The 25,006-nt window shown below is 41.2% G+C and overlaps 1 protein-coding gene across 13 annotated transcripts in view; it reads right to left on the bottom strand.

Moving 5' to 3' along the window:
- Positions 1–25,006, bottom strand: part of VPS53 (VPS53 subunit of GARP complex) — a 160,757-nt gene that overhangs the window by 130,473 nt on the left and 5,278 nt on the right. For 8 of the 13 annotated variants that reach the window (XM_081580151.1, XM_081580154.1, XM_081580153.1 and 5 more), the window contains exons 1-4: positions 13,215–13,409; positions 10,807–10,887; positions 3,861–3,910; positions 1,897–1,963 (exon numbers count right to left, since the gene is read on the bottom strand). In XM_081580151.1, coding sequence (XP_081436277.1) covers positions 1,897–1,963; positions 3,861–3,910; positions 10,807–10,887; positions 13,215–13,301 — 285 coding nt within the window. In that variant the 5' untranslated portion in view covers positions 13,302–13,409. Of the gene's footprint in view, positions 1–1,896; positions 1,964–3,860; positions 3,911–10,806; positions 10,888–13,214; positions 13,410–25,006 lie in introns of those variants that run through there. The other 5 variants (XM_081580159.1, XM_081580156.1, XM_081580158.1 and 2 more) reach the window with 3 other exon arrangements.

Consider the following 25,006-nt stretch of genomic DNA (forward strand, 5'->3'; position numbering starts at 1 on the left):
GGACTCTTGACCTATAAAGCCCAATGTTTTGGAACATCCGTAATTCTCCTGAGTCTGTGCCAGTCAGATGGAGCCTCTCTTCAGCAAACCACCGGCCAGTGGGGCTGGACAGTAGGCTTTTTCACCCCTACGAGTTGACAAGGATAGGACTCAAAAGCTCTCTGGGAAAAAAAAAAAAAAGTCTTTCCTTCAGCTTGCATTACAAACTGTTGGAAAACACAGATGGAGGGGATGACAGGAAAAGCAATTACTTCTCCCAGGCTTCCTTTCTGTCTGGATTCTAAGGAGACGAACACGAAATTCCATCACAGATTGAAATGCTATCTAAACATTCTTGAAAATGTGGCGCTGCTCTCTGAAATATGACCTGCCTTGCTGCAGCAACCTATTAATACGTGAAGGTGGACAGGGCTGACTCTCCTCCAGGCCATCTACCTCAGGGCCTGCCTTTCCAAGACCGCCTGTTTGTCATCACAGGTTAAAACATAAATAACTGAAAGGTATAATATCTACACAGCATGACCCAGCAAAAAGTCCTGATGAATGATTCACTTTATTTTCACATTCTTAAAACTGTAAATACCTGAGACTCTCTGAAGTATTTCAGGGTTTCTGGTGAGCCTTTCTAAATATAGGCGGAAACACGCTAAACAGCAGTGTTATTATTTTAAATGGTAGATAGCTGCGGCTAGTCAAGCACCAGTTAAGCTTTAAACATCTTTAAAGGGACACACACACGGGTCCCAGTGATGTCTTCTGGTAGAGGGCTTTTGTTTATTTACAAATAATCTCCCACAGACCAAATATTTAATACAGCTGAATAAAATGTTATGGCAGGTGGACTTTGCATTCTGAGAAATGCCAAGATGAGAAAGATACTGTTCTGGTTTCAAGGAGCTTACACACTAGCCAAAGGGACAAGATGTGTTCACTGTACGTCAGAAAAGCAGGGGCCAGGGCCCTGTGGGAGTTTGTAGGCACAAAGACTCTACCTCTAACTGATGGCTGCTGGGATCAACTTTCTCATCTATGAAATGAAAAGAGTGGACCAGAAGAGTTTCAAGTCCCCTCTGGACTTGGATTTCTAACATTCTGATTCCTTTGGTATATCAGTTGAACAGAACAGAAAATTTCATAAAAGAAGTAGTATCTGAGCTGGGTAAGATTTCAGAAAGGAGCTACTGGAAGAAAAAAAGGAGAACGGGCCTTTTAGGCAAAACGAAGAACATAAGCACTGGTGGCTCAGGAGGTAAAGAATCTGCCTACGATGCAGGAGACCAGGGTTCGATCCCTGGGTCGTCAAGATCCCCTGGAGAAAGGAATGGCAATCCACTCCAGTACTCTTGCCTGGAAAATTCCACAGACGGAGGAGCCTGGCAGGCTACAGTCCATGAGGTCGCAAAGAGCCAGACACGACTGAGTGGCTAACACTTACCCATACTTACTTACCTATCCTAGCATAGGTCCATAAAGCACGGGACATGCTCGGAGAGCACGAAGCTTCAGTGTGGATGGATCACAGCAGGAGACAAAACACGACCAGAAATAAATCAGAAAGTGAAAGAGCAGAATGGAGGCTCAGAGATACCTGACACCCAGCAGAAAGACAAGGAAACCTCCGTTTTCTCATTTCAGTGTGCCTTTCAGCCTGGCCCTGGGTGAGCTGTGCTACAAGGTACGGCTTCTGGTCTAAGGGATGCTGAGTGACAGCTCATGGCTGCTCTGGGCAGCATATCTCTGCTAGTAGTGGGATGAGTCGTGTAAGCTTCCTGCTGTATATGGGACAGATCAGTAAGAAGTGATCTGTAAGCAGGCAGATCAATATTCTGGTCAGTTGGTTGTGGGGTCTTGAAGAAATCAGAGGATGTAATGAATATGGAGGAATATGTTACTTACTTGCCTTCCATCCTGTCCCACATTTGTTTGACCTCTTACGACAGTTCGAATGTTGTCATCTAGTCTCCTAGCAAAAAAAGAGTTAAAGGACACAAATCATTAAAATAATCTCGAAAAAATAAATAAATAAAATAAAATAAAACAATCTCGATTCCAGGTTGACCAGAAGAAAATGCTAGTAACTTTTCCTCAGTTTGTACAGATTGCAGCTACTTATTCAGAAAAAAACCAAAGAAGTTTGGATGATACAAGGAAAACTGAAGCCCTGGACCCCAGTGAGGGGGCAGCAACAGTAGTGTAAGAAGCCAAGCCCAGCACAGACTGATGAGTCATCTTTGTTCTTTTTTCTTAAAGGTTATTTTTATTTAATGTTCAGAGCTGGTCAAAACGACTAATATAACTTTTGTAATACTTTTCATGGAGTAAACCAGAAATGACAAAGTTGCTGAAACTTTATGGGAACAAGCCAGAGAATTCAAGTTATCCCACACAAAAACCTTCATCAGTAACACCCTTAAAAGACATAAGGAGCAAGGTGATACACGAAATCCGTGCTTTGCTGCCTGGGCCTTGACCACAGGAAGCAGATCTGTGGCCTCCACTTCCTCTTTCTCCTACAGCTGAACAGAGGCCATTTAATGGTACTTCAACCAGAGAAATTTATATCAGTCAATTCCATCCTTCATTTGAAGAAGCCATTAGAAAAAAAAAAGTACAGTGGGAGAAGCTGAAAATAACTGGCTCATAAGTGATTTTTGGATCACTGGGGAATTTTCATTTTCTGTGCAAATGCTGGACAACTTAGTGGTCTCTCCTAGAACTGTTAAAGTCAGCCCAAACAGTAAACAGGCTTCTTTGCACTTTTTAATGTACTCAACTGAACAAAATATTAATGGCAGAGGTCTTTACTTAAAAACCCAAAGGTTGTCTGGGAAAAAAAAATCATTGCTTGGATTCAAAATGAAGGTTTCTCCTCATCAAAAGTTAAACAACAACAAAAACTATTTAAAGTTATGACATCAACCATTACAGTGATAATTACAAAGAACAAACTTTGAGTATCTACCATGTGTCAAAACTGGAAATTCAGACATGGATAAACCAGAATAAGACTATCTGGCAGGAAGGACATTTGTTGACCACCCTAGACATCCTGGATTAATCACAATGTGTAATAATCAGCCACCACTCACACCAACCAGCATATCTGACCACGCTGTTAGCTGATAAGTGGCCAATGGATAAAAATATAAGTCCATCTTCATTTCTAAGCCTTGAGAATATAAAAAAAAGGGTAGGTCTGCTAGGGAAATAAAACGATTAAAAATACAGCAGAAATGCTTTTGCCTCCTTTTATAATCAACTGTTCTAAATGGCCTGTTACAGATTCCTTTTTTTTTTTAATAAATAATTGAAGACTGATCAAAGAATTGAGTTCTCTGCCACAAGGCTCATATGGAAACCCAGATAAAAGAACTATTCTATTAAAAATTACCATCTTACAGAGAACCTGAGATTTCAGTGTTCTCACAGGTAAGGGCGATCATTACTAAATGAATAGCATATTTTCATTCCTTATTAATAATCACATGATGTTGGGCTTTGTTGGTGGCTCAGGGTGGTAAAGAATTCTCCTGCCAATGCAGGAGACATGGGTTCAGTCCCTGAACTAGGAAGATCCCACATGCCGAGAAGCAACTAAGCCTGTGCGCCACAGCTACTGAGCCTGTGCTCCAGAGCCCGGGAGCCGCAACCACTGAGCCCATGTACCACACCTCCTGAAGCCCGAAGGCCCTAGAGCTCACGCTCCGTGACAAGCCACTGCAATGAGAAGCCTGCACACCACAACTAGAGAGTAGCCCTCACTTGCCAAAACTGAAGAAGAACCTGAGCAGCAACAAAGACCCAGCAGGTCCATTAATAAATAAAGTGGAAAAAAAAAATAATCACATGATGTTACTTACCTTATTTTCAGTCTAATTTTGTTCACGACTTCATCAATGTTTGCCAGAGACTACAACAGAGAAGAAAAAGTGCCAGCTATTATTTCACTTCCTGGAATTCCTCTTTCACAAAGAAATGATGAACTATTTAAATAGTTATTTTTTATATATAATGGCTATTTATGACATCTCAAAGAAAGTAATCATACAGTACAATACAATTTTTACTTAAAAGAAAAAAAAAGTATAGAGAATTTCCTGGTGGTCCAGTGGTTACGACTCAGAACTTCCACTGCCAGGGGTCCAGGTTCAATCCCTGGTCGGGGAATTAAGAGCTCCCAAATTGCGCAATGTGACAGGGGTAGACGGGGAAGGACACCAACAGTTGACAACAACTGCAAAACCCATCCTGGAATCTATTTTTTGTTAATAAAATTTATTGGAAAACAGCCATGTCCATTCGTTTACATATTATCTACAGGAGCCTTTGAGTTGCAAAGACAGAACTGAGTAGTAGCTGCAACTGAGACTGAACAATCCGCAAAGCCTAAAATTATTATCTAGCTCTTTATAGGAAATTTGCTGATCCCTGCTATAAAGGAACACGACAAATTCATTCACCAAAATCCTTAGGACCACAACAATGGGTGAATGATTACAACACACAACATGGATGAATCTTACTAACATAATGTTGTGCGAGCACACATACACACACCAAACACAACAGTGTATACTGTATTTCATTATGTAGTTCAGAAGTGAGTGAAACTGTTCTCCTGCACTAGAAGCCAGGATAGTGGTTAACTGTGGGGGAGGCAGTGACAGGGAGGGACAAGAAGGAGTTATGAGAAGAGATTATACTAGTGTTTTATTTCTTGGTCTGGGTGGTGGTTACCTGACTTTGTGCATTTGGTGAAAATTCATCAAGTTGTACACTTAGAATCTGTGTATTCCTCCACATTATGTTCTATGAAAATAAATAAATATTTTTTCCCCTAAGCATCTAGGTCCATTAGAAAAAAGTCTGGAAGAATAAATACTAGTAGTTGGACTCTATACTGGTAACTATAACCTATGAAATCATTTGCAGTAGCTGTAATTTATGAAAAAGAGGGGTTTGAAGTTTTTCTTCTTTTTGCCTATGAGTATTTTCTAATTGCTGTATACTGACAATGCACTGCAATTATAATAAAGTTATTTCTATGTCTAAGACAATGACAGTAAAAACAAATGGACAAGAATCAATTTAGTGAGCTGAAAACATAAAGAAATGGTGCCCCCTAGTGAAGTAGAGGCGGTACAATTTTATAGCACCATTTTAACTGAAGTTTCAGAATATAACTTTGTAAGTCCTCTTTCTCTCTCCTCCGATAGATATTTTACCTCAGAAGGAACTGGGGGTGATGCAGGAATTGTGCTTATAAATTGCCACTGGCAACCTGTGCTGGTAGGAAGAAGCAGGAGCCTGCCAGGTGCAGGTCTAGCAAGAGAACCAAGTCACATAAAACAAGATGAAATCTTGCCATTTACCACAAGATGGATGGACCTTGATAGTATTATCCTAAGTGAAATAAGTCAGATGGAGAAACACAAATACCGTATGATTTCACTCATGTGTGAAATACGAGAAACAAATAACAACAACAACAAAAATAAATGAACAAGCCAAATGAAAACAGGCAGATACAGAGAACAGAGTGGTGGTTACCAGAGAGAGAAGGGCAGCAAAATGGGTAAAAGGGATTAACAGTCTGGTGACAGGAACCAAACTTGTGGTGGTGAGCATGCTGAAGGGCACAGGGAAGTAGAAATACAATGCTGCAGATGTGAAATTTACATAGTGTTATAAACCAATGTTACCTCAATAAAAGAAAAAAACTTTGAAAAAATGATAAAATGAATATATTACTATTATGCATTAAGTATTTTCTTTGGGAAAAGAGAGAGAGAGAGAAACCAAGTCACAGGTGTTTGAGATATCAGATAGGGCCATTCATATCTGGTCTACTGTTTTGACAAAGCCAAGGGTGACTTAGAACTTTCAGAAATCCACTGTGGTAAAGATGAATCTCAGAAAAGAGAAATTATTTTATTTTTTTAATATTTTGATAGAATTGGTTTTTTTTGTCATATCCTTCAGAATAAAAATGTTCAATAAATATATGCAGTGGGATTATGGACTGCAATGAACAGAAAGCTTTTTTTCATTTTTGCCAGGTCTCACTTTTTTTTTATTTTTTAAATTATGAAAATATGATAACACATTTACAGGAGATTTGGAAAATACAGAACAAAGTTACATACAGTTCTATTATATATTACAATTATTTTTTAAGTAGATAAATTAAGATTTTTAGTTGGAGTTTCAATATCAAACTCTCAAAAATTAATAGAATGAATATACAGAGAAGCAGAAGTATATAGTAGACCTGAAAAGCACTGTGAAACAATTCAACATAATTAAGATTTATACCATCTTCACACAACAGTAGGATACAAATTCTATTCAAGTTCCCACAGACTATAAACTAGGAGACACCAGAACATATACAGGGACACAAGACCAGGTGCAAAAATTTCATGGTCTTAAGGTATTAAAATCATACAGAGTTATGTTCAAAGAGAAGTTATTTAATCAAAGAGTCCACTGCCATCTGTTATTTCAAAACCGGACTGGGGATAAATCATCACTGTGGTAACAGGAGCTCAGTTGCTGGAGGAGCTGGCATGACTCTGCCCCTGCCAACCTGTTGAAAGGATACAGGGCAAGCTGTTTAACCTCACTGAGTTTCTGTTTCCTCAGATGCGAAATGGGCAAAACAGTTCCTGCCTTGCTAATCTCTGCTGGAACTCATTTCTTTAGGGAAAAAAAAATGGGGGGGCATTTAAAATATTAACATTTGGGGACTCTATGAGAAGAGGAGCCATGAGTTCTCTGTACTATTCCTGCACTTTTTCTAAAAATGGGAAATTATACCAAAGATTTCAAATTGTAACCTATTTAAAGTTGGTAAAACATGTACATAACCCAGAATTCAAACAGCAAAAGGTAAAGAAGGTAAACAGTGAAAAGTAAGGCTTCCTCTACCTCTACCTGCCTCCCATTCTCCTCCTCAGAAGCAATGCCTCTGAGTGAGTTTTTGTTGTACCTTCTCAGAAATGATCTAGGTATTAAAAGCATATAGTAATCTACCAGCTCTTCTGTATCTAAAGCACACTGTTCCGCACCATGCTTTTTTCATTTAACGATTTAACTAGGAGGTCTTTCCACATCAGTTGATATTAATTTTTGGTGGTACAGTAACCATTTCTTAAATGTAATACTCCTTAGACATTAAGGTCTTGCTTAAGCCATAACAATCTGTCTAAGAAGTACTCAAAATATTTATACCTTCAGATGACCAATTGTATTTAATTTAAAAGAGCAAAAATCCTGGCAATGACCTAAGCTACATTTACTCAAAGAACTCTTACACCAAAAGTAAAGCCGATGAGCAGGGAGGCTCTGAGACAACAAAGATCATTTCTTATGATAACATGCTAACAAGGGGGAAACATTTAAAAATATTGAGTACCCCATGAATACAGCAAGGAAAAAACCAGAAAGAAATCTCATAAAATTATAACGCTTGCTTGCATGTTAAGTGGACCCATGGAAGATAATCACTTTATCTTCCAGATTTTCTCTGGGGAAGAACAAGGGAAAGGATGCTAACATTCAATGTGGATCTGCTAGGCAATGCACTTCCAGACGTTTTCCAGAAGTTACTTCCATTAATCCTCTCAACTAGATTGGACATGCTGGTTTTCTCTTTAATGTAAAGAATGAGCTCTGAGGACTTCCCTGGCAGTCCTGTGGTTAAGACTCTGTGTGCTTCCAATGAAGGGGTGGAGGGTTCAATCCCTAATCGGGGAACTAAGATTCCACATGCCTCTTGGTGTAGCCCTCTCCCCAAAAAAGAATGGGCTCTGAGTGGATAGATGCTTTGTTCAAGGTCAGAGATACAAGATTCAGCACAGCTGGATACGGTTGGGGTCTTTCTGCCTCCTAGGTCTCTGCTCTTTATTACTCTACCAGGCGACCACTAATACGATGGTTCTTGACCTACTTTTTCTACACCCCAACACACCTGACGGATGTGTCACAATCTGTGCTATCAGTTCGGGGCCTTGAGTCTTGCTGTGGCAGTTGTTGTCACTGGGGTTGAGGGCCTCTCCTGGGGCTGGGAAAACACCCCATAGGAATCCAGACTGGCAACCCAGGGTGAAGGGGATAACATCTCATCTTTGAGAAACACCCACCTAGTTCAGCTGTGATGTGGCTTTAATTGTATCATTTAAAAATGTTTAAATTATTGAAAAGTATTTCCTGATTCTAATGGCGATTCTTGCTAATCACAGAAAATACATAATATCCACCTGTACCCCCAATGAGTACAATCACCATTAGCATTTTGGTCCCCTGCCCTCTACTGTTCCTTCTATGTAAATAGAGGGCTTTAAAAAAAAATGAAACCGGGATGATAAGCGATTTGGCATCTTATTTTTTCTTACTTAATGACACAGATGAAGAGCATTTGGGGAGCCATTAAAATTATTTAACAATAGCTCCCTATGGGGCTTCCCTGGTGGCTTGGGAATCTGCCTGCCAATGCAGGAGACACAGGTTCGATCCCTGATCCAGGAAGATCCCACATGCAGCAGAGCCACTAAGCACGTGCGCCACAACTATCGAGCCTGTGCTCTAGAGCCTGGGTGCCACAGCTATTGAGTCCACAGTGCAAACACGGAAGCCTGCACATCCGAGAGCCTGTGCTCCACAACAAAGAGAAGCCACCACATTGAGAAGCCTGAACATCGCAACTGAAGAGTGGCCCCCACTCTCCGCAATTAGAGAAAAGCCCGCAGAGCAATGAAGATGCAGCACAGCCAAAAAATAAATAATTTTTTAAAAGCCACAGCTCCCTATGACTCTTTTTCTCAAAGTTCCTAGTTATATTGTGAGTGAGTGACAGTCGCTCAGTTGTGTCCGACTCTTTGCGATCCCATTGACTATACAGTCCGTGGAATTCTCCTGGCCGTAATACTGGACTGGGTAGCCGTTCCTTTCTCCAGGGGATCTTCCCAACCCAGGGGTTGAACCCAGGTCTCCCACATTGCAGGCGGATTCTTTACCAGCTGATCCACAAGGGAAGCCCCCTAATTATATTAGTCTTTAATAAATGTTATCCCGATTCCCCTCATCAAACCTCTAATGGAAACATGAGAAATGATCATCTTCAGTTTCCTACTAGGAGACTAGAAAGATTTTTTAGATCAATACCAAACCTGGCTATGTGTCAGAACCTACCCAGGGAGCCCTGTTAAATACAGAAACCTGAGCTCTTCCCACCTGGACCTGGTGAGTCAGAAACATCCAGGATCTGTTCCAGTCCACCCTCCTGCCTCCAGACCCACGAGCAGCTGCCATTCAAGACAAACATATACACACCCTCCTCCTTAGAGTGTCACTAAATTTATTCTTGATATATTGGCATCTACTTCAAATAGTCTAAACTCATAATTCACAAGTATTTACTGCATGTCCATGAGATATATAGATGGGTTTTGCCCAAGATCTAGCAATAGTTGAAAGAAATGATAAATCATGCTATTACTTTCTATTATCTTTTAATTAAGGTCCATGGGAATCTGGGTTGGAAAATGGTGAAAATCTGGGGTTGGGGAAATAAAGGTACCCCTGTGTCATAAATTTTCTGAATTGTAAAGAAACTTTACAATACATTATCATGGATGTGGGGGATACAATTAGACAAGACATATAACTGAATCTGTGAAATGAATAATGGCTTATACTACCTTCAGTGGTTTAAAAACAAAAACCCACAAACACTTATCAGGAAGAGGGGAGAACCTGATAGTTCCCTGTATACATAATTTTCAAATCTAACAATTTCCTTTGGTGAGTCAGCTGTCTTGATAGCTTGGGGTAAATGAAATATTTCTGTAGCTTAAACTGCTATCTTTATACCTACTTGATTCCAAATTTCCATCTCCAGCTAATTCCTAGAATTCCTCTTTCATTAGAAAATGATGAACTCTAGGGAATTCCCTGATGATCCAGTGGTTGGAACTTGGTACTTTCACTGCTGGGGCCTAGGGAACTAAGATCCCACAGGCCACATAGAGCAGCTCCCCTCCGCCGCCAATCCCTCCAAAAGAGAGCTCTAAAGTCTGCTTTTGAAATCTCAAAAAGGACAATCACACAGTATGATACCATTTTTTCCAACTTTATTTTAAAAATTAGCAAGTTCATCAGAAACAGTTGGGAAAGATCCATGCCAAAATACTAACAGTTATGGGGATTATGAGCTCCAGGTTCAAATATCCAACTATGTATTTCTACCTGGATGGCCCAAATATGTTCAAAACTGAGTTCACCTTAACACACTACTCCTATCCTACTCACCACTACAGCTGTCAGTGGTATAAGTAAGGCTCTTCCTCTTTACTCACAACACAGGTTAAAGGTGCCAACACCCAACCACAGTCTGGTGGACTGGAAATCAAAGTTCTGAAGTTGACATCTTGAAACAGGAATAAAAGTAGCTTTCTAACTCCAAGCTTATCCTGCATACCTCACTCCCATTTTCCCCTATTACATTTGAAAAATCCTTTCCACTTCCCGATTTACTACAGAAAATCTGGGGGAGCAGGGAACAAGACAGACTCTTTCAACCTAAGGGTACAATTTCTAATATGCTCACTACACGGAGAATTCCACTCTGACACAACAACAGTATTTGGTATCAGCTAACCGCCTCCCAAAACTGGTTATGAAGGAGTCTGACTTGAATTTAACTCTTATCTGTTTATCAAGGTCCCTTAGGTTATGTAGTGTAACAAACTAATCATTAATACTCAAAATGTTCCAGAAGCCATTGCAAGGGAATGCAGTACTTACTTGCTCTGTTGGGAACAGGGTGTTGATATACTCCACAGCATTGAAATCTGCTCGATCTAGAGGATCCTGGCTTGGAAATACCTACATAAAGAGAGAGAATTAAAAAATCACCATCATCTTCCTGTCCTACTTTATGTATTCTTTCCTTCCTATTGGTTGGTAAGTTCTTTGACAGCAAAGACCATACCTTTTTTTCATTTTACAAGGCCCAACAACCAATGCTCGGTAAAATATCTGATAAAGTAAATCTGTAATTTTCACCAACATCTGTAATTTTAACATCTTGGTAAAACTAACAGAATGTGCAACAGTGAGAAGTATTCAGACAGCCACGAAATCCCAAGGACAAAGTAAAATAAGCGAGCACTGTACACTAGCAGATTAAGCCAGCTGATGACATGGTTGTATTAAGGGAATCTTGATAATGGACTAATGCACCATGTCTCAATGATGTCTCAGCAGAATTCACTATGCACCAAGGTGATTTTTATCCTTTGGACAGTGTTAGGAAATGGAGCACTGGCATTCAGGAACTATCCATCTCTTTTATAGGAGAAAGAATACCTCTGCCTTCAGAGAAATACAGATAACTCCCTTAAAACACTGTCATTTGAAGAACAGGTAACACGGTGGATTATAAAAAGTCAAGTCATCCCCTGGGCACTGGATTTCACCAGCTCAAGACAGTTATTCTGGGAAGTGAATTTTTTTTTTTTTTTTAATGTCTGCTTATTGGACAAATCTATGCTAGAATTCAATCTTACTAAGAAAAGGGCATGGGGGGGTGGGGGGTTTGGGGAGGGGGGAAGGTGCTCTTCTAAAACCCTTATCAAACAACTGGCTGCATTATTCATTTCTTCTATTGGAGGCCAGTAGGTCCAAAGCAAATGAAATGTATTTCTCTTTCTGGCTGATGGAGGTGGGTGGGGAGCAGCGTGGCTTGAACACCCAAACCTTCGCCCTGGCATTCCCAGGGTGTGTCAAATGTGCTTTGTGTGAGTAATCCAGCCACTTCAAGAAAAACACATATCCAAGAGGTAAGTGGGACAACACAAACAAATTACCACCCATAGTAAGTATTAATGCTCAATAAGTATTAACTATTAGTAACAGAAGTAGTAATGCTTTACTTAAAAAACTTCCCATGATCGTTAAGTATGGCACACCCCTCCTTTTCTTAAATCTGCTACACCAACTCCTTTAAGGGAGATTTTTCTCCCCTTATCGGGAGCAATACCCTGTACAAGGGTCTAAATTGCCTTTTTTTTTTTTTTTTTTAAGATTTATTTTTGGTCGTTGTTGCTATGCATGGGCTTTCTCGAGTTGTGGTGAGAGGCGGCTATTTTTCGTGGCAATGTGAGGGCTTCTCATTGCAGTGGCTTCTCTTCTTGCAGAACATGGGCTCCAGGTACTGGGTTTTAGTAGTTGCAGCGCATGGGTTCAGTAGTTGTGGCGCAGAGGCTTAGTTGTCTGGAGAATATTCCTCAACCTAATCACCAGCAGAAATTCTCAACCATTTAAGAATAGTAAAGGGGGTCTCTCTCTCTTTCTTTAACCGTTTCCCCTCTGCTTTGAGATATGCTTCAGAAGTAGAGATTACCCTGCTACTGCTAAGTCGCTTCAGTCGTGTCCGACTCTGTGCGACCCCATAGACGACAGCCCACCAGGCTCCCCCGTCCCTGGGATTCTCCAGGCAAGAACACTGGAGTGGGTTGCCATTTCCTTCTCCTCCCCTCAATTCTGAGTCAGTCACATGGAGAAGGCAATGGCACCCCACTCCAGTACTCTTGCCTGGAAAATCCCATGGACGGAGGAGCCTGGTAGGCTGCAGTCTATGGGGTCGCGAAGAGTCGGACACGACTGAGCGACTTCACTTTCACTTTTCACTTTCATGCCTTGGAGAAGGAAATGGCAACCCACTCCAGTGTTCTTGCCTGGAGAATCCCAGGGACAGGGGAGCCTGGTGGGCTGCCTCTATGAGGTCGCACAGAGTCGGACACGACTGAAGCGACTTAGCAGCAGCAGCTGCTGCAGTACATGGGGCTAGACGGAGAATCCGGGAACATCCGGACACCAACCTGATGAATGAACAGCCCCACAACCCCCAAACCGGAGGTTGCTACCCATGAGGTCCCTTATTCCAGGTGCATCGTTTCAGGAGGCACAGCTCCTTTGCCCAAACCCACCCAGAACGCCCCACCCTCCAAAGACAATCAAGGCCGAGGAAGCCCTCTCTCCTGCTTCTAGATTCAGAAACCTATTCCCACCATCACCCCCTCAAAACCTTTCCTTGCCCTTGGCGCCTAGCTCCCACGTCTCCGTCCGAAGACAGCTTCCTCGCCGTCCCACCCCCAGAGCTGCCCCAGTCTTCTCCGCACTCTCCTCCCCTCGGGGGGCGGAACGCTCACCTGCTCGATGGCGAGCTGCACGTCGGGCGTGAGCTGCAGCACGGCTTCCAGCTCTTCTACGAACTCCAGTTCCTCCTCCTCCATCATCCTGCCCCCCAGCTCCCTACCGACGCCCACCCGGACCCGGAGCCACACCTCCTGCGGCCACTCACGCGGGAGAACAGAAACGCTCCAGCTGCAGCCGCCCAGTCTGTCAGCCAATCGGGCACTTCCGGGAAGCCGAGCACTTCCGGAATCCGAGGCACTCTGGGATAGCGGAGGACTGACCTATGGTCGCCTGGAGGAGGCATTCCTACCACCTCCCGAAAATCTCCCCGAGGAGCCCTGTAGTTCGGCGGCCCCTACCTCTCCTTAAGATGATGAGGACCCGCTTCACCTCTCAGAAGGCGCCCCCCTACTCGGGCCCTGGCGCTGGGGAAGGCCCGGCAGGATTACCCCCTCTTCCCCCAGTGAGGGTGCGCCCCGGCAGCGTTGCGATCGAACGACAAGCAACCCTCACGGGCCTCGAGGCGGGCGATCCATCTGCTCTCAGGGGCCCCTTGCTTAGTGGCATTAGGTGTCCCCCCAGCCATCGGGGGAGAAATGACCCCAGCTGGTAAGTGGCGATGTTGCCAAGGACAATTTGTAGGATGGAACAGCGTCCACTTGATATTAGTTCCCCGTGTGCCAAGCCCCTGGGCAGTTTTCAAGGTGTGTCTGCAGCTTCCTTCTTGCGGGGGACGGGAGGGGAGAGTCAGATTAGGCAGTGACCCACCCTGGGGAGATGTTGACTTTCTGGGACTCTTGAATATCTAGAGTCTAAGTCACAGTCCACGAATGATGAGCTGTGTAATCTTGAACAAATTACTCCATCGACCCAGCTTACCCGGCAAGGAGGTGGCGAGAGAGAAATATTAAAAGCACTATGCAAATTTAAGCTAGTAATACAGGTTAGTAAGAGAGTGTCCAGCCCTCTGCACCGCAGAGGAAAAAGCAAAGTCATCCTGTGGAACCACTTTTCCTGCAGCCACAATGAGATCATTGCAGCCAAAGGATGAGTTGTTTTACCTGTTAAACATTGTGAATCAAAGATGGCAGAGTCCCTGGCCCCAATGAGCTTTTTTTAATAATCGAAATTGTGTAAAGGAAGACTTAAACATACAAATTAGTTATATACTATAATATTATTAACTCAAAATCATGGTTTTGAAATTTATTTAATGACATGGGAAAACACTCATAATATCAGAAAGCAAAAATACACAGCATGATCCCAGTTTGTGTATTTTGTGTCTATAAAAATGATAAGAAACTCCTTTTCTGCAGGTGAGCCACTGTATTCTTTGCAGAGTTTCCCAAATTGTCTATGAGCCTGTAACACTTTTATAATCAGAAGTATATTTTTTTTAAAGAAAATGATAATTATATCTATCTCTCTTGGATATTTTTCATTTTTTATATACAGTAAGAAATATATATACATACAAAGTCCATCCATTTAGTTTAGAATGCCATGAGTTTTAATAAATGCATATCATGTACCCACCATCACAATCAAATCCTAGGACAGTACCATCACCACCACCTCACCCCACCCCACATTCTCTCATGCCCCACCTACTCCCCTGGCAACCACTGGCCATATTTCTGTCCCTATAGTTTAACTTTTGCAGAATGTCATATAAATGGAATCATACAATATGTCACCTTTTGAGCTGGTTTCTTTCACGTAACATGATGCATTTGCATTTCATCCACATTGTTGCATGTGTCGGTAGTTTATTTCTTCTTGCTGAGTGGTAATCCAGTCTCTGATATACCAGTTTCTTTATTCCCTGGTTGAAAGACACTGGGGTTGCTCCTAGTTTGGGACGATTATGAATAAAGCAGGATTTTGTGTGAATGTAAGTTTTCATTTCACTTGGGTAAATAACCTAGAAGTGGTATTGCTGGGTTGCATAGTAAGCCTGTATTTAACTTTATAAATAACTGGCCAGCTGTTTTCCTAAGTGGGCTGTTATCATTTTTGCATCCCTACCAGCAATGGATGAGAGTTCTGGTTGCTCTTAGAGCTTATTTTTAATGATGATTGTAATAACTCACATTTCTTAGTTCTTACTAGTTTGCCAGGCACCATGATAAATGTGCTACTGCTGTGTAATCGCTAAGTCATGCCCAACCTTTTGGACTCCCTGGACTGTAGCCCACCAGGCTCTTCTGTCCATGGGATTTCCCAGGCAAGACTACTGGAGTGGGTTGCCATGCCCTTCTCCAGGGGATCTTCCCAACCCAGGGATCAAACCCATGTCTCCTGCTTGGCAGAGGGATTCTTTAACACTGAGTCACCTGGGAGGCCCATGCCATGTATATATATTATACATCATCTTTTAATCTACATGGCAGTTCAGAGGTTGGTAGTTATTATCTGCAATTCACAAAAGAGAAAATGGGAATATAGTTAAAAACTAACAAAAAATGTGCCCCAGGTTCCATAATTCTTCCTGCCATTCATTCAGTGAATTTATTCAAAGAGTGAATGAATGTTCCTGCTGGCAATAGGCACTAGGCCAGGTGCTGGGAATTTAGCAATCAACAAAATAAACCAAGTACCTGCCTCCATGGAACTATTTCCAGGTATCACAATCAAGAATTGTGATAGTTACATGTAAGACAAGTAAAGCACATGGTGAAAGATGATGGAGTGCTCTGATTGGATTTGAGGATCAGGAGAGGCTTCTCTGAAGAAGTGATTTTTAAGCTGAAGCAAAGGGTGGAGCTGTGAATAGGAGATGACACATAAAAGCAACAGTACATGCAAAAGCCACAAGGATGGAAGAACTTGGCCAGGGTATGGGACTTTGAAAGCCAAGAGCAGAATGGAACAAGAAGAAGCCAAAGAAAGGGCAGTGTCAGATGGTGAAGACTTGTGATGGTCGTTTGAGGAATGGAAAGCCTTTGAAGGATTCTAAGCAGAAGAGTGACAGGACCAGCTTCACGAGGCCCGTCGTCAGCCCTGGCTCCTATCATTTTTGTCTTCTCTGCTTCCGGGCCTCCCACATTGTTGGGGAGAGTCAGGGAACCAGGGTGACCGCCTCCAGTACTAAGTCACACTGTCCAATTGCTGCTGATTGTCCTTTTACAATTCCATTGTCAACCCTCAATTGCATTCCCCCTGCAACCCAAAGCCTTCCTTACACTGAAGCTCCCAACCTCATTACCTTCCTTCTTCCTCTTTGCAGATAAGATACTAATAATGAATTTAAGTTTGGGTTTTAAGCGAGTTACACAGCACAAAAGTCTAGGAAGACAAACAGCAGAGAGATAGATGGACATTAGGTGAAGAAAAATGCATTCCCTGGTGGTCCAGTAGTTAAGAATCCACCTTCAAATGCAGAGGATGTCAGCTTTCTCTAGTTCTCTTGTTGTGGAGCACAGGTTCAGTCGCAGCACAGGCTGAACCAACTGCACGCAGGCTCGGTAGTTGCTGCATATGGGCTTAGTTGCCTTGCGGCATGTGGACTCTTAATTTCTCAACTAGGGATCGAACCTGTGTCCCCTACCCTTGGCAAGGAAGACCCAGGGCAGCCAAAATTAAAAAAAAAAAAAAGTAGTAACAGGCTAGACTGTTTATGATAAGCAAACGAGAGAAATATCTTTAATAGGAGGAAGACTGGAAAGACAGATTATAAACTCTTAAATAAAATATGGGAGTGTACAGATATGAAAAATTGGGGTATGAAAATAAGGAGTGTGTGGTTTTCTCACAAATGAGCTGGGCTTTTTAAAAAACAAAACAATTTCCTGTAATGGAATAGGGTATATAGCTGATGACAAAGTTATCATAGAAACATCTTTTCTTCCTTGAAAGTTCACTAAATGAGGAATAAATTCAATCTCTAATATTTAAAAAAAAAAGCACAAAACCAACCTAAGAGACCCTATCCTTTAATCAGCAATGGGAACAGGATAAAGTAGAAGAGAAGTACTACAATAGTCTGTAGAGTAGTGCTGGGGTGCATCTCTGAGGATGGCATCAGAATAAAACAAAAGAAAAAAAGTAACCCTCCTTTCACAATGTTTTTCTTTGTGCCCAAAATGTTTAAATATATAGGCTGGAAATAGTCATTTTAAAACAGCCTTTGTTCATGAGATCCAGTGAGATCTCTGAATTTCATGTGCCCCTGTCAATTTACTGGTTTTTTCCTAACTCTGTTAAAAGGAGTCTCCAACACCCTATGATATTTGCAACTGGTTTCATTATTTTCGAAGGAGCTATACTATAATAAATTGAGTGGACATGGTGCAGAGTGTTATTTTCTAAGATCTAAACAGTGTCTTTGTTAAGAAGGATCTCCATAAGGACCACCTGGGCTTTTTATGAAACTTAAAAAAAAACTCATAGAATGTCTAAATGACATGCTTTTTACCCACTAAATGCCAGTAGCATAACCTCTCACCCCCACATTGTGATAACAAATACCCCCTGCAAAGAAAAACAAAAATACCCCCTGCAGATTTCCACAAATACCTACCTTGGACCCTCAAGCATAATCACACACAGACACTTGTCACTATGGGTGGTAAAAAGCTTCCAAGCCAACTTGTAGTAGAGGCATATAGTTTAATCCCTATATTAAATCTTGTTCAAAATGTCTTTTTGGTGCTTCTTTATGCATTGCTTTAAGTGCATGACTTTTCATGAAGACAGATTTCTTTTGCTGTCCTTCATTCTGGAATTTTCTGAACATCCTGGACATCGGTGTTTGTTCTTGACTGACGTTCCAGTGGGCTTAGCTGGATAGATGTGCAGTTAGGCTTACTGCCCTGTGGCATATGCGCTCCTAGTTCCCAAACTAGGGATTGAACCCGCATCTGCTGCCTTGGCAAGGAAGAGCCAGCTCAGTCAAAATTTAAAAAAAAAAAAAAAAAGATAACAACAGTCTACACTGTTTATGATAAGCAAAAGAGAGATATAAAAATACCTTTAATAGAAGGAGGAAGCCTGGAAAAAAAGATTGTAAGCTCTTAAATAAAATATGGAAGTGTACAGATATGAGAAATTTGGGTATAAAAATAGGAGTGTTCTGACTGTTCCCATATCCTGGACACCCAGTTTTGTTTTAATTGGTACTCAGGTTCTCCGTGCATGCCCATTCTTGCTAAAGAGATTATAATCTCCACCTAGCTTCAATAGTTCCCCTGTTCCCACGCTGGTAGCTCAGGCAGTCAGTCACATCTATACACCAGCTTCCAGATACTTTTCTATTAGAACCCTTCCCCATTGGCTACATTGAGTTCATAGTAATTCCTTCATTCAACGAAGTGATAATTACACAGGTGAAAATGACAAACCCTCTGGTGCAAGTCTTACATATTACAACAAATACAAACCCTTGTTTTATAAAATTGACATTAACTAGTACAACTATTATAATGTAGCTACCATTAATCAATGTGTCTGACACCCTCAAGTTTCTCACAATGCCACGGTCACTTCCTGCTCTCTTTTTGTGTTGTCTTCCTGCTGTGTTCTGGTGCATTCCCTGAGCTGGGTCTTTAGCAGCTCCTCTTCTGGTCTACCACCACTAGTTCTTAATCTTTTTTTGAATCTGGGTCCCTTGGAGGAAGTGAAGACCTCCATACCATAAATCCTTTCCTCAGAAAAAGATACATTTGTACAACATTTTGCAGGCAATTCTAAGGGGAAAGGGATCCTACTAAATATTTCTTAAGCTCTTTTTTTAACCCCATCTTCTTTCTGCTAAACATAACAATCTTTTAAAAAATATTTATTTATTCGGCTGCACTGGGTCTTAGCTGAGGCACATGGGATCTTCCATCTTTGTTGTGGCATGTGGATCTAGTTCCCCCAGCAGGGATAGAACCCAGGCCCCCTGCACTGGGAGCACAGAGTCTTAGCCACTGGGCCACCAGGGAAGTCCCCTAAACATAACACTCTTGTGAACAACCCTCCCACACACAGTATTCCAATAAAAGGTGTGATCCTCATCCCTCCAGTTTTATAACCACTGATATGTAGTTTTTACCCATTTTCCACCAGCCAAAAATATTCGGCCCAGCTAAGCATTTTTAGATCTACATCAGAAAGCCAGTCAAAAGTTTTACGTTCTAAATGTAATATTGTTCAAGACTCAGATAGCTTCCTCCAAAACAGTCCCCCACGGAGATACATTGCTTTGAGAGGTCACTCTCAACAGCCATCTCTAGTCTCCAAATCTCTTCTGTCCATACTTGGGTCTCTCTCTTTAGTGTCAGTCACATATTTTCAAATGCCTGTGAAAATTTTCACTTCTCTTGCCATCGGTTTCTCTTTTCCCTTGCCCTCAGTGCCCCGATCTAAGTACATTTACTTGGGTCTAGAGTTCAGCATTTGATGGGGAAGCCCTCCAGTGGTGCAATCAGTTAGCCCACAGTACTTATATAGCATTTTATGGGCATATCTAGTCCACTACACTAAATGATAGTGAGTGGTTATTAGGGACTGATACAGTGCAGTACATTTACATAGTATTTTATGCATGTTCGTGCATGCTCAGTTGCTTAGTTTCTGACTCTTTGAGACCCCATGGACTGTAGTCCACCAGGCTCCTCTGTCTATGGGATTTCCCAGGCAAGAATACTGGAGTGGGTTGCCATGCCCTTCTCCAGGGGATCTTCCCAACCCAGGGATGGAACCTGAATCTCCTGCATTGACAGGAGGATTCTTTACCACTGAGCCACCTGGGAAGCCCCATTTTATGCATAAATTTCCAGTTATGCTCTGGAGATCTTTCTCTGTATTTTGGTCTTTCTCTGCTTTTAGAGGCCATATAGTATTCCGTAGTTTAATCATACCAAAGAATATTTTATGTCAGATGGTATCCTAATTGACTTATGATGGTTCAATTTATGATATTTCAATTTTAGGACAGTGTGAAAGCAATATGTATCCAGCAGAAACCCCACTTCAAATCCTGAACTTTTCCCAGGCTAGTGGCATTCTGGGTGATACATCCTCTTGCAATGCTGGGCAGAGGCAGCAAGCTGCAGCTCCCCATCAGCCAGGCAGTCAGGAGGTAAACAGTATACTAACAACCATTCTTTTTTTCACTTTCAGTCCAGTATTCAATAAACTGTATTAGATATTCAACATTTTATTATAAAAAAAGCTTCACATTAGATATTTGCCCAAGTGTTAGCTAATGTGTTCTGAGCACTTAAAAAACAAACCTGTTTCCCTTTCTAGTCTTTTCAGTGTGTTTTAAATTTTTTATTATTTATTTACTTATTTGGCTGCATTAGGTCTTAGTTGAAGCATGTGGGATCTTCGGTCTTCTGCTGTGGCGCCAGTCTAATTGTGGCTCAAGGGCTATTACTGAGTTGCTCCACAGCACATGGAATCTTAGTTCCCAGACCAGGGATCAAACCCTCATTCCCTGCATTACAAAGTGGATTCTTAACCATTTGAACCACCAGGGAAGTCCCCTGAACATTTTTAATTAAGGTGGGCTAGGTTCAGCTATGATGTTCGGTAGGTTGGAAGTATTAAATGGATTTTTAACTCACGATATTTTCAACCACGATGAGTTTATCAGGACCCACCACCACCAGAAGCTGAGAAAGATCTGTACTTCACTACTAGATATTTGGTGGTTTAGTCGCCAAGTCATGTCCAACTCTTTGCAACCCCATGGACTGGAGCCTGCTAGGCTCCTCTGTATATTTAGATCATTCCTAAATTTTTTTGTGTGTGCTATTACAAACAACACTGTATCCTTGCAATACATATTTATACTTCTCAGCACTGAAAAAAGTGCCTATAATCCACATATCTTTATGAACACTGAATATTATGTCTTGTAAATATTTACTTATAAAACTTCTGTTGACCTTTTGTATTTCTTCTGTTCAGTTCAGTCGCTCAGTTGTGTCTGACTCTTTGCGACCCCATGGACTGCAGCACACCAGGCTTCCCTGTCCATCACCAACTCCCAGAGTTTACTCAAACTCGTGTCCATTGAGTCAGTGATGCCATCCAACCATCTCATCCTCTGTCGTCCCCTTCTCCTCACACCTTCAATCTTTCCCAGCATCAGGGTCTTTTCAAATGAGTCAGCTCTTCGCATCAGGTGGCCAAAGTATTGGAGTTTCAGCTTCAGCATCTGTCCTTCCAATGAATATTCAGGACTGATTTCCTTTAGGATGGACTGGTTGGATCTTCTTGCAGTCCAAGGGACTCTCAAGAGTCTTCTCCAACACCACAGTTTAAAAGCATCAATTCTTTGGCGCTCAGCTTTCGTTATAGTCCAACTCTCACATCCATACATGGCTACTGGAAAAACCATAGCCTTGACTAGACGGACCTTTGTTGGCAAAGTAATGTCTCTGCTTTTTAATATGCTGTCTAGGTTGGTCACAACTTTTCTTCCAAGGAGTAAGCGTCTTTTTATTTCATGACTGCAGTCACCATCTGCAGTGATTTTGGAGCCCAAAAAAATAAAGTCTGCCACTGTTTCCACTGTTTCTCCATCTCTTCTGTTATTTTCATTTTATATTCTTTGATTCTTTTGGGTCATTTGTGTTTCTTCAGAATTTGTAGGTTTTCTCTGACTATTCTGAATATTAACTCTTACTCTACTATGTGAAAGTTACTCAGTCATGTTCAACTCTTTGAGATCCCACTGAACAGTCCATGGAGTTCTCCAGACCAGAATACTGCAGTGGGTAGCCTTTCCCTTCTCCAGGGGATCTTCCCAACCCAGGGATCGAACCCAGGTCTCCCACACTGCAGGTGGATCTTTACCAGCTGAGCCACAAGGGAAGCCCTCTCTACTGTGTACCACAACATTTTCTTCAGTTTATGTTGTCTTTTTACTTGTTAAGAGTGACTTTTTATGTACAGTTTTTTGCTTTTTAAAAATGCACAGAAATCTATCAGTCTTTTTCTATGTATCATCTGGGATTTATACATTGTTTTGGAAAACATTCTTTAGCCGGTGAATTATAAAAATATTTTTCAAATTTTTCTTCTAATACATCTGTAGTGTTGCTTTTCATGTGTAATGTTTAAAATCTCTGGAATTTGTGTGTGGTGTGTGGCAGGGCATTGTATTCGTTTCCCAGGGTTGCCATAGCAAATTAGCACAGGCTGGGTGCATTATGACAACAGAAATTTATTTTTGCACATTTCTAGAGGCCAGGAGTCTGAGATCAAGGTGTCTGCAGGACTGATTCCTTTTTGGAGGCTCTGAGGGAGAAACCCTCCCTTTCACACCTCTGCCCTGGCTTCTGGTGGCTGCCAGCAGTCCTTGGCTTCCCTTGGCTCATGGACTCATCCGTCCAATCCCTCACTGCATCTTCCCTTGGCCTTCTTCCCTGTGCCTGTGTCCTTTTCTGTCTCTTGTAAGGATACGCTCATTGGATTTAGGGCCCATCATGACCCAGTACAGTCTTACCTCAATCCTTACCGTACTTAAATCTGCAAAATCCCCCATTTTCAAATGATGTCACATTTTAAGGTGATTGTGAATCCTGGGGTGACACTATTCAACTTACTTTACTTTTTCCAAAGGAAGGCTAGTAGTTTCTGTGGTTTTCTTACATAGTCCTTTCTTTGCATACACGTGGAATACACTTACCCAGGTTAAATGTAGTGGGCCTGGTTCAGGACTTTTGTTTCACTGACCTGTTTCTTCTATACTGTTTAAGTGATAATAAGGTCTAGGACGTTTTGATATACTGTAAATTCCTCCTCCACCCCACAGGGGTGTTCTTTATTCAAATGTTTCTTGTTTATTCTTGCACATGTTCTCTTATTCACGTAAGCTTTAAAAAGAGTTTATGGAGTCCATTCAAAACATGTTGGAATTTCAGTTAGAATTGTATTGAATTTAGAGATCAATTTGGGGGAAGTTCACATGTTTACAATATTTAGTTTTGCAGCCATATTCTCCATTTATTTAGGCTTTTATGTCTTTCAGTAAAAATTTGTGACTTTCTTCATATAGGTCTTGCCTATTTCTTGTTAGGCCTAAAACTAGTCATTTTACAAATTTAAAAAACTATTGTAAATAGTCCTCTTTTTCTATTACCATTTCTAATTGTTATTTGTTGACTTATAGAAATGTCATTTATTTCTGTGTTGATCTTGTATCTAACCATCTTACCTCAACTGCTTTATTCTATATTTCAGTTGATTTTCTTAGCTTTTCTCGATAAATTACCAAATTGTTTAAAAATAGCAATAGTTATTTCTCTTCCTTTCCAATGTTAAAATCTTTTTTGAAGGTTTATATATGAGCTGCTATTCTGGCCAGGATCAGAGCAGAAGATGTTAATTAAACAGCAGCAGATTGAGTGGACATGGTATTAACAATCCAAACAGGAGAAAACATGCTGAACAAACCACTCAAGGCACAGATACTGCAATAAGGAAACAATGGATTTATAATACATAAAAGAAGGAAAGTGACAGACTCTGGCTAGCAAAGGCTCCCTGCCCTTCATCTAACACTAATAATATCGAAAACCTTCCAAATCCTTCTTAGACCTCCACTAGGCAGCTCCATCAGGTTACCTGGCAATGTGGGAATTTGCTCTGCCTGCAGGGCACACATATTATCAGCCTGGCTCTTACCACAACAGTTCATTCTGTCTTTAGACTGACCATTCATAGTTCACGAGGTCAGTCACAGATGAGTGGTGACACTCAGCTGCCACATAAGAATGTGCTAGGATGCTTGGGGCTGAGGTTCTTTTTGCTATGTATAATGAAGATTCCTCCCCAAATTAGACTTCTAAGTCTCTGTAACTAATCAGTTTTCTTTGCATTGTTCTTTTTTTTTTTAATTGAAGTATAGTCGATTTATAGTGTGTTAATCTCAGTTATATAGCAAAGTGATTCAGTTATACATAGATCTTTCTTTCTTTTTTATATTCTTTTCCATTATGATCTATCCAGGCTATTGAATATACTTCCCTGTTCTATACAGTAGGACCTTGTTGTTTACCCATTCTATACATCATGGTTTGGATCTGCTAACCCAAACTCCCACTCCATCCCACCCCCACCCTCTCCCCCTTGGCAGCCACAAGTCTGTTCTCTATGTCTGTGAGTCCGTTTCTGTTTTGTAGGTTTCACTCGTGTCATATTTTAGATTCCACATGTAAGTGATATCACACGGCATGTCTTTCTCTTTCTGACTTCACTTAGTATGACAATCCCTATGTCCATCTGTGTTGCTGCGAATGGCATATTTCATTCTCTTTTATGGCTGAGTGATGCTCTATTGTATATATGTAGCGTATCTTCTTTATCCATTCATCAGGTGATGGACATTTAGGTTGTTTCCATGTCTTGGCTATTGTGAAGAGTGCTGCTATGACCATAGGGGTGCATATATCTTTTTGAATTATAGTTGTTTGCACTGTTCTTAGTTTCCAGCCATTTAGATTTTCACCTACAATCTTACTGAACTGTAATTAACTCTAGGGGTTGAAATTGGCTGTGAGTGGCCAAAGACACCACACACTGAGCTTAATAGGAATGCTTTTCCTTCGTTCATTTCTTAAGAACCAAGCACCTACATAATTGTAGTTTACTACATAGGTTAATAGATCTCAGCCTATAACGAGAAAAAGACTAGATACTTAAGTAGGAGCTTGGGTTTCTGTTGATATTATGATGCCACTTTAAAAACAGAAACTGAGAATGTGAGTAAGGATGGGAATCTTAATATTTTTAAGGATAAAGTTACCAGAAAAGATGAAGAACCTGTCTAAGTTTGTGTGCCAAGGTGTATCTTCGAACAAAC

The sequence above is a fragment of the Giraffa tippelskirchi genome, chromosome 3, assembly GCF_054371585.1.
Source record: "Giraffa tippelskirchi isolate mGirTip1 chromosome 3, T2T-mGirTip1v1.2.pri, whole genome shotgun sequence".
Lineage (NCBI taxonomy): Eukaryota > Metazoa > Chordata > Mammalia > Artiodactyla > Giraffidae > Giraffa > Giraffa tippelskirchi.